The sequence below is a fragment of the Chiloscyllium plagiosum genome, chromosome 18, assembly GCF_004010195.1.
Source record: "Chiloscyllium plagiosum isolate BGI_BamShark_2017 chromosome 18, ASM401019v2, whole genome shotgun sequence".
Taxonomy (NCBI): domain Eukaryota; kingdom Metazoa; phylum Chordata; class Chondrichthyes; order Orectolobiformes; family Hemiscylliidae; genus Chiloscyllium; species Chiloscyllium plagiosum.
The window spans coordinates 68940104-68950843 of record NC_057727.1 but is presented as its reverse complement, the minus strand read 5'-3'; the positions used below and the strand labels follow the sequence as shown (position 1 = coordinate 68950843).

Below are 10740 nucleotides of genomic sequence, written 5' to 3'. Positions count from 1 at the left end.
TGCTACTCGGTAGGCCCATTCCACCCTTACCTGGCCTGGTCCAGCTTGCAGATTTAAAAGTTGTGGCAGCCACTGCTCCAGGAATGCTGTAAGCTGGCCTTCCTCTTCCTGTTCGGGAAGGCCCAGCAAACGAATATTTTTTCGACGACCTCGATTATCGGGGTCGTCAATATGATTTTCCAAGGTCCGGACTCGCTGCTCGAGAGTCCGGACCTGATCCACGGCCGATTGAGCGGTTGTCTCCGAGGTCGCGGCCTTTAGCTCCGCCCCTCCGACTCGGCGTTGAATTTCTTCAATTTCATGGTCGTGCTTCTTCAGCGCGGCCGAGAGCGACTCCCAACGATTTCTGGATTCGACGATAAAGGCATCGATCTTCGAGTCAAGCTTGGAAAGCATTTCTGCAAGACTTGCTACTGTAGGTAAGTTCCTCGGGGCGGCTGTGGACGCCTCTGCTGCAGCTGTAGAGTGTGGGGGAGGGGTTCCTGCTTGCTGAGAGCTGCGGGCTCCCTTCCCTTTAGTCATTTTAACTTAGGATAAAGTTGCTTAGATATAATATTACACCACTAATTCAGTTACTAAACTATTATAAATGATTTATAAATGATTTGGTAAGCTTGGTAGGGGGTAGGTGACCCACTGTGCCCAAGTCTTGGGAGGAGCACTATAGACTCAGTCTTACTGGGTCGCCGCCATCTTGGATCCCGAGAAGTTTTAGTTTTAACAAAGTGCTGTCTTGCTGAAATAGGTTATCTGATGGAGAAGTCCGACAAACAGAAGAAAAATAAACTATCTACAAATTGGATGTTTAATATATCTACAGTAATGACTACACATGGAAGATACTTTTGGTGTGTCTCATGTTGGGAGATCCAGCAGTTGTATAATGTGTTGTACCACTAACAGATTATTGATGTCAATGATCCATATGCTGTTTGTGGGAGATTTTTGTAGGCAAAATGGCAGCTACTTTCACCATAGTACAACACTGACTAAATATCTGACAACATTTAATTGACTGTTTAGATAGACTGTAGATACAAGTCTTCCAATGCAATTTTTTTCTTTTCATTTGAATAGTATAACCCAATTTTAACTGTACTTACCCAGTAACTTAGACAACTATATGCTCACATCTGTTTGTTTACTTTTGTCATGTTGTGTTTTACTATGCATTGTCTTTATCTATAGCCTGCCATTGAGTGTTCAGACACGTCTCCTGAATACACACAATATCCCCTGTGTGCTGGTTCATCTGCTGAAATACTGTCCCTGGAGCCGATACGGTTCAAACGGTATGTCTCCCTGACATTGGTTGCCGCAAGTATGGCTCACTTTGAAACATAATTTTTCCTTATCATTTGGCATTAATTACTAGTCATTCTGGAGACAACTTAGCACAAAGGCAAGTCTGATCTTTGTTAGAAGTAAAGGGTAATTGTTGGGATTGCATACATATTTAAGAACTATGTGGAGAACTGGAAGGTATTAATTTGTTTGGACATTTTCTGAAGTTAAAAAAATTTTCATCACCCTTAATGTGAGTACACCTGCCTTGATATTGTTGATTGTTGACCTAGTAACCATGGCTCAGGATGCTTAAAACACCAGGGAGTCAGAGAAAGAGAAACAGCAATAAAGATCAGGTGGCTGCAGGATCCATCGATCTCTCTCTCTCTTCCCACCCCCCACCCCACCCCTCTCTTTATCGTGCTTGAAATCTGAGAACCTGATACCGAACATTGAAAATCTTCTACTATTTTATACCCTGGCAAATGCTCAAGAGTTCAGCTGTGGCCACTTGTCAAAGGCTTGGAACCAGCTTGATTTCCAACAAACTGAAAGATTGTTTAAAAGATCTTCCATTGGCATATAGCTACCAGTAATTTGATATTGTCAACAACAAGATCAGTGGACTGCAAAGAGTCATCAACCTCTATCCTTTGTTTTACAGACCATTGGTCAATAAGAGAGTTTTTCAGGAATAAAAACAATCAATTCTGCTGAGCCACACGTGTATTTGGGATTAGAAGGAAATTTAGTTTGAATTTTGGATTTTAACTTCAACATTAATCAAGTTTGCCACCTGTTCTAAGAACTATTATTATAAACAGATCATTTGAGTTTATTGAAGAAGACTAATGAAAGTCTTTTTTTATTTTGGACAGCAGGGCCAATGTGAAACAATTTTGGTGATTTGAATTTGAACATATAGACTGACGGTTCAATTTGTAGAGTAAAGCAGCTTGATTATCAGTGCATTCTTCCCATCATGAACATAAAGGGAAGGGTAAGATTGATAAAATTACGTTGGGTCACATTCCAGTTCTCAGTGCTGGTTTGTGATTTTTTGCAGTTGTTTGAAATCTTGATTATTATTCCCGGTATGATGGACAATATCTTTCTGCCTATTCGCCTACTTTTTAGTATGCCCTGCATTGGAAATCACATTGAATGCGAAAATCCTTCTGTCCCTTTTGTAAAGGGGAAATTCCCACACTGTCAGGTCATTTGCATAGACTAAGACCAAATGACATATTAATAATCCATGATATACAGGAGCAGCAAGACAAAGCTAAACAAACATTTAATGATGCATGGAAAAATAGTATTAGTATGCCATAAAATATATTTCTCAGATAATTTAATATTTTGAGGCTTTTCACCAAGGCAGTTATTTAAAGACCTGGTGGTATGTGAATTGAGGTAAATTTGCCATGATTGTGTTGAATGCCAGAGCTGACTCAATGAGCTGAATGACCGATGCCTGCTCCTTTTCTTAGGATGGTTGTCTGAGCAAATTGTAGAGAAAGATAATTTAATACCACACTGTCACTAGATTGTTCAATTAGAGTCTGTGGAAAACACAGTTGCAGTCATGATTTTCTTGATAGCTAAAATTATTGCAGACTGTAACCAATCAAATAGATGCAAGGTATTAATTAATTCAAGTTTGATTTATTTTTAGAGATAAGTGACTAATTTCAAATTTTCTCTGTAAGGTTACACATGCACAAAAAGAAGATGTATTTCCAATGAGATGCCCAACCTTTTATTAGTACCTGTGATGTAGTTCTCCTGTAATGCTGTAGTTGTGTTCCTGTGCAACGCCATATTATAGAAAATTGTGCAATAGAAATAATGGGGCCTTGGGGGAGAAACAGAGTTAGAGGCAAACCACCAAAAATACCAGTAAAAATTGAAATAAAAATAGCAGTTACCCTAACTCAAACAACAGCACAGTCTAAGTAAAGTTTGACCTGTTGTAACTGTCATGTTTAGTGTAATTCATCAGAAACTTCAACTGATTACTCTCAATTGGTATCTTATACCTGCTGGCTGCACTACATTCTAGCCAGTCTTCTGATCCCATCCAGTGGTACCATTGCACAAGTCAGATCCCAGAATGAAACCTGCCTTGATAGATCAAGGGCTGAATCTTAATTTCTTTCACTGTCAGTTTTGTCAAGGCTTTTGGAGGGATTCACTTTGTGATGCTTGGGGACGTCTATCACCTTATTTTACAAAACCTGCCTAATTTTATTGCCTACACCATCCTTTGGTGGCCCTTTCTAACATTCTAGCACCATCATACCATGTGCCATTTCCAAAACAACTCACCCCTTCCTGGACCAACATCTGTGGTGCAGCACCATCTTTAAAAATATATTGTGCGTCAAGACAAGAGCTGTCAATCCGGAGCTGCCCTGCATGGTTCCTGACATTGACCCTGGACATGGCAGACAATGGAAAATTGATGTCTGTCTTTGTGGGCAGGAACATGAGGGTGCTGCTGATGGGGATGGGGTGATGCAGAAGCAGGATATCCTCTTCTCTCAGGACAACAGAGGATGCCATTCTACTGTAACCACACCAACCTGGACCAGAGTTACTGTCCAGACCAGTACAATCTTAACCTCCTGAAGGAGTGCACAGGATGTAGGAAGATCATCAATGACCTTTTCCACTCTGCCAGTGAAAGTGCCACCATCTTTTAGTTGATACCTCATACTCACTCTCTCTCTGCGACTGTACGCATCATTTCCTGCAACATCTTCCCCACTCAGAGTCTAGATTAGAGTGGTGTTGGAAAAACACAGCAGGTCAGGCAGCATCCGAAGAGCAGGAAAATCTACATTTCGGGCAATAGCCCTTCATCAGGAATAGAGGCAGGGTGCCTGCAGAGCGGAGAGACAAATGAGAGAGGGGTGAGGGTGGGGAGAAAGTAGCATAGAGTACAATAGGTGAATGGGGGTGGGGATGGAGGTGATAGGTCAGGGAGGAGGGTGGAGTGGATAGGTGGAAAGGAAGATAGGCAGGTAGGACAGGTCATGGGAAGCTGGAAGGTTGGAACTGGAGTGAGGTGGGGGAAGGGGAAATCAGGAAACTGGTGAAGTCCACATTCTGAGACAATGGGTCGGCCAGGGTGGTCAGGCTTGTGGATCTTGGGAAGGAGGTAGAATATGGCGGTGCGGGGTTCCCGGGCTATGAGGTTGGAAGCTGTGGGTGAGAGATCTCCTGAGGTGATAAGGTTCTGTATGGTCTGGAAGATGATGGTTTGGTGATGGGGGGGGGTGGGGTCATGGTTGAGGGGGTGGTAGGAGGAGGTGTCGTCTACTAGTTGATCTTCCCCACTCACTCTGACCCTGACTAACCCTGAATCTCCTGTGGACAGCCTACTCTCTGGACAGCTCCACACGTGCACCAAAAATAACAGTGTGCCAACCACTTTTCTGTCCCTCACCCATTATGTGCAGTTTCTGAATCTGACCACCCTGAATAGCGCACTGACCATGTCCAAGCCCCTATACTGGTTTTTTTTTGTAGTTGTTTACCATAGTGATTAGTCACTGAAACAGATTCACGTGAGTCCACAGATATTCTTTAACATCTAAACATTTTTTTAAAGGGGGAAAAAAAGCTCAATACAAAGGCATGTTTCAAACTATCCTCTACACTGTCCTATTACTGTTAATCTATTCCAGTGAAATTTTACTCTTATTTCAACTCGTTAATTTTGAAATTAACAGTTTGCTCCCAGCTTCTTGTCCTCCAGTTGTAATGACATTTTTATGATGCTTTTTCAAGTCCACTAGCACAAACATTTCACAATACCTTTCCCGAAGCTCTTCGAGCTGACGTGGACCCTCCGTGCACCGTGACACCTAGTGCCAGGGATGAGAATTGCGTTAAACAAAAGGTCAACAATTCACAAATTGCGTTTAATAAATGCGCAGTATGGGAGAACTACCTGTACATAAATCATGTGGCCTGAGAACACTTTACAAGACTCAGATTCACTTTGCACAAAGATCACCTATGATCAGAAAACAGGTGGACTGTTCATAAAGATCCAGCAAATTAAGTCAGCATGAGCAGATGATGTTAGACAGCTGTGGGTTTCTTCTTATTCTTGCTGAGACAAGGCCCATGGGTGAGGAGCAATCACATGTTCTCCAGAAACATATTTCCAGTAGGTGTCACCAGAGAACTCTCTGCTTTTCCCATGTTACATGAGTTGCCACAATACTAGTTGATCACCCTTCATGTCAACTATCAGGTATGAACTTGATGGGTGTTTTTTATAGTTTGATGTCCATACTGCAGCTGTAGGAAAGATGCTATTAAATTGACAGGGTGCAGAAAAGATTTACAAGGATGTTGCTGGGACTGGAGGGTTCAAGTTAGAGTCTGGAGGGTTTAAGTTATAGGGAGAGGCTGAATAAGCTGGGGCGTTTTTTTCCTGGTGTGTCAGAGGTTGAGGGGTAACCTTATAGAGGTTTATAAAATCATGAAGAGCCTGGATAGAGTGAATATCCAAGGTCTTTTTCTCAGGGTGCGGAAGTCAAAAACTAGAGGACAAAGAGGGACAATATTTTAAAAGGTCCTGAAGGGTAACTTTGTCACACAGAGGTAGTGCTTGTATGGAATGAGCTGCCAGAGGAAGTGGTGAAGGCATGCACAATTACAACATTTAAAGGGATCTGAATAAGAAGGATTTAGAAGGATATGGGCCAAATGCTGGCAAACCGGACTGTTTCAGATTGGGACTAATGGTGGAGACAAGTTGGATTGTAGGGTCTGTTTTTGTCCTGAATCACTCTATGACTCCCCATCTAGCCAACCTGCCGACCAGCATTGATGCATGCTGTCTTGCTTGCACCAGTAACTGAGTGTCCTTCACTGCTTCCATGCAAGGCAAAGAATTACTCTCCATTTGTAATTGTCCATAAGATGGTGATGAGCTGTCATCTTGAATTGCTGCAGTTGACATTGTGTAAGTATATCTACAGATCTGTCAGAAATAGTGTTATAGCATTTTAACCTGGTGATAGTGATGGAATGGTGATCTAGTTCCCAGTTAGCAAAGTGTAAGACTTCACAGAATTGTTATGGAACAGAAGAAGGCCATTCAGCTCATTGTGCCTGCATTGGCTGTTCAAACATTGTGATTACCTAGTACCAACCTCCTGCTTTTTCTCCATAGTCTTGGAAACCTTTTCTATCCAAATGATCATCAATGCTGTCTTGCATGTTCAGTTGAATCTGCCTTCCCCATATTCCCAGGCAATGCATTCCATACTCAAACTACTCGCTGTGAAAAAGTTGGGTTTTTTTCTCATATCACACTTACTTCATTTAGATGTCACTTTTAATGTATGCTATCTGATTCTTGTTTCTTTTGCAAGCAAGAACAGCTTTATCTCTTAGAATTAGGTTTTATTGACACATACTCAAGTACAAAAGTTTGGGAGCATTTAGTATACACAAAAGTGTATAATATCACCACACACATCAAACCATCTTAGGTACAAAGTATCTCGTTAAAATTCTTCAGAACTAAAATTGATTAGGTGCAAAAATAGAGAACTAAGGAAAAAAGCTAAAAACTCTACAATATAGTTATCTGTAGTATAAATTAGTCAAATAAAGAAATAAAGTTAAAATCTACTGTATCCAGCTGGTTAATGTTTGGCGAAACCTCTATCAAATCTCTTCTCTCCGGGGAGTATAATCCCAAATTCTTCAATCTATCCTCATAATTGAAGTTTCTCATTCCTGTAACTATTCTCATAAATTGCTTCTACATAGAAATCATAAAATCCCTACAATGTGGAAACAGGCCATTTGGCCCAACAAGTCCACATCGACTCTCCAAAGAGTATCGCACCCAGACCCATTCTCTAGCCTATTACTTTACATTTCCCCTGACTAATGCACCTAACCTACACATCCCTGAACATTATGGGCAATTTAGCATGGCAAATTCACCTAATCTGCATATCTTTGGACTGTGGGAAGACTAGACCAGACTAGAGTACCCGGATGAAACCCATGCAGACACTGGGAGAATGTGCAAACTCCACACAGTCCCCAAGGCTGGAACCAAACCTGGGCCCTTGGTGCTGTGAGGCAGCAGTGCTAGCCACTGGGTGACCGTGCCATCTGAATGCGTTCACATCTCTCCTACAATGTGGCACTCACAATGTACAGAGTACTCCAGTTAAGTTCTAACAAAATGTTATTATACAAGTTCAATATCACCTTGCTGTTGTATTCTGTGCTCCTATTGATAAAGCTGAATTTACTGTATTCTTTATTAATTACTACCTGTCCTGCCACTTTCAATGATCTGTGCATAGAAATAGCCTCATCTTTCTGCTCCTGCATCCCATTTTAAATTATTAAAAGAAAACCTGAAAGTGGTGCTCTTCCTATGTATCTATTACCTTTTATCCTTCTCGGTGGTAGGGCTTGAAGATTTGGAAAGTGATAATTGAAGGATGCTTAGCAAGTTGCTCCAGTGCATCTTGTGGAACTCAGATGATTTGCCTTTAAAGCACAGCCATCTTTCTTTGTATTAGATATGACATCAGCCAGCACTGAGGTTTCCCTTTTACTGTCATTTGACTTCAGTTTTATCAAGCCTCCTTGTCGCCACATTAGGTTAGATGCTGCCTGGTTGCTGAAGGCAGACACTCTCATTTCTTACTTCACCTTGAGTTCACCTATATGTCCATGTGTGTGTATAATGAAGTCAGGAATCAAGCGATCCTGGCAAAACCTAAACGGGGTCTCAGTGAACAAGTTACAACTGTATAAGTGCTGCTTGATAGCAGTGGTAGCGAAGCTTTCCATCATTGGGGCGTTTGTTAGCTGGCATGGATTTGTCCTGCTTCTTGTGGACAAGTTATACCTGAACAATCTTCCACATTGTTGGGTAGATGCTGGCATTGTAGCTATTTTAGCACAGCTTGGTGGGGGTGAGGCTAGTACTGGAATACAAATCTTGAGCACTACTGCTAAGATGTTGTCAGGGCCAAAACCTTTGCAATATCCAGTGCCTACAGCTGTTTCTTGACATTACATGGAGCAAATTAAATTGGCAGAAAACTGGCAACCAAAGTGATGGAGCCCTCAAGGGATTCACTTTCTGTATAAAATAAAACTTCCTGTTTATAGTTTTAAATCTATCATCTCGAAGATAGAGACACAGGAATTGAGTGTTTGTAGACACTACTAAGCAAGACACTAAATTGTCTAGATTGGAACAACATGTTGAAAAGTGGTAAACAATTAAGTGAGTAGGCAAAACTGAGGTGGAATTCAGTATGGTTGAAATGTGAGGTCATTCATTTTTGATCAGAGAACAACTTAAAGTATTTTCTCCATGGTGAAATGAGGAACCTTGGCAAAGCAAAGGGATTGGGCATATGTCTTTAAGTAGAGTGCATGGTTTAAAGCCATATAATTAAATAATCTGTTAGGATGTTGGTCTTTATCTCAAGGAGGTAGCACTTCCAAATTGTGGAAGTGATCCTTCAGTTGAGCAGAGTCCTTATAGGATTAAATTACAAGACCATACCAATATATTTAGTTTAAATTCCTTTGAGCCGAAAAGATTCAAGGATAATCGCCTCTTCTGAAACAATATTGATTGTTAATTATACTAATATTGTATAGATCATTGATTCTTTTATCTTATTGTAACACATGTATTCCTGTTAGTTTCACCTATTGAACCATCAGGACCAGTATTATTAATACTGGTTCAATGGGTCAGTCACAGACTGAACCACAAAATTACATTCTGAAATTGTTCTACTTTGAAGTTGACTTCACAAATTCATTGTGGCCTACAACTGAACTGGAAGTAATACCTTTTAAAGAGGAAGTTGAAACAATAACAGTTTTATGACTGGATTTGAAGATTGCCTGTTGTTTATTTGACCCAAACTAACTGAGAGCCAAACACACGGTCATTCTTGGGTTTCATTTATTAGCATAAATATGCCATCATAAGGAGAATATTCTTTATTCCACTGACATGGTGGTTAAGTTTTGATAAATTTGAATTTATCATAAGTCATTCTGCTATGCTATCTTGCACAGTGACCTGTGATAAGTTTTTTTTAAAACAGTGTTGTGATTCTTTTAGTTCCTCTGCAAACTGAAATCAGTTAAGAAATGGACCTCAAAGCTTTTTTTCTGATGTTATTTACTAATGAATTTGTAAATGCTGGATGAAGTCTGGATGTGTCAGATCAGTCTTCTTCACGTCTGTTTGCACTTCAACAGGTGAACTACAGAAGTACACTGATGGCAAGTGGCATACAGTTCCTGTAGAGGACAGGCTGAAAATAACCAAGGTGGATGGCCAGGTTTGGATTGCATTGTACAATCTGATTCTGAAGCCTGACTGCCAGCAGAGGTATGACTTCAACAACTTCAACAAGAGCCAGTTGCTAAAGGTACAAGTTTTCAGACAGTCTTTTCTATTTGGCAGTTTCAGTTGATGAACAGATTACATTTTCCTGAATAAAGAATTACTGAGCTAATTTAGCATTTTTAAAAAATCTTTGCAATTTCATTCCTGTCCACTTTCATCCGCTCCGAGGCTCTTCCTACACATGTACATTGGAGTCAGGATGTTTATTTTGAGATTTTCAGCCCTGAAGCTGTAGACCTTAAATGTTTATTCTATAATTTGTGCTGAATTAGTTCACCCAAGTCAGAAGATCGGTAGAGGTCATAAAAATTGCCTCAGTAGCCCTGAACCAGGAAAGAAAATGTGCAAAGTTTTTTGCTTCCGACAATAACTTTGCTGTATGCATTTCAGCTATGACTTCATCTTAAAGTAAAATGTACTCTATCAATGAGTCCACATTCGAAGGAAAGGCAGGAAGGAGGAGCACGGTGAGGGAAATCATTTATAGACCTACATAGTGCAACTTGTGGGCAACTTATTAGAACCCTGTCATCAGAGGGAGAACAATTAGAAACAATTGCACTAATCAAAGAGCGTCCACATGAATTTTGTGATAGCTAAATGGTTAAGGGAGCACCAATGGATGCTATCTACATGCACCATCAGAAGACATTTGGTTAATGTTTTCTAAAGAGAACAGTGAGGCTCTGTGCTACAGTGGTAGTGTTCCTGCTTCTAAGATAGGAGTCCCAGGTTCAAGTTCCATCTGCTCCAGATGTGTGCCATAACATCTCTGCACAGGAATTTAGGATTGCTCAGGAGTGAAAACAGGAAGCACATTTTTGCATAAGGGTAACAGAAATCTGAAACATCTCTCCTTCCCTCTCTTCCACCTCCCTTTCTTCCCTATTCCCTTTCATCCCCCTTCCCTTTCATCCCCACTTCCTTTCTTTCTCCCTCCCTTCCACCTCTCCCTTTCTTACCCCATCCCTTTCTTACCCCCCTCCCTTTCTTACCCCCTTCTTTCTGCCCCC

At 40.9% G+C, this 10740-nt stretch overlaps 1 protein-coding gene across 1 annotated transcript in view; it reads left to right on the top strand.

Annotated features, from left to right (window-relative positions):
* Positions 1 to 10740, top strand: part of zmynd10 (zinc finger, MYND-type containing 10) — a 51363-nt gene that overhangs the window by 31120 nt on the left and 9503 nt on the right. Inside the window, exons 6-7 of the mRNA XM_043708551.1 lie at positions 1189 to 1292; positions 9577 to 9749. Of these exons, the coding sequence (XP_043564486.1) occupies positions 1189 to 1292; positions 9577 to 9749 (277 nt within the window). The remainder of the gene's footprint in view (positions 1 to 1188; positions 1293 to 9576; positions 9750 to 10740) is intronic.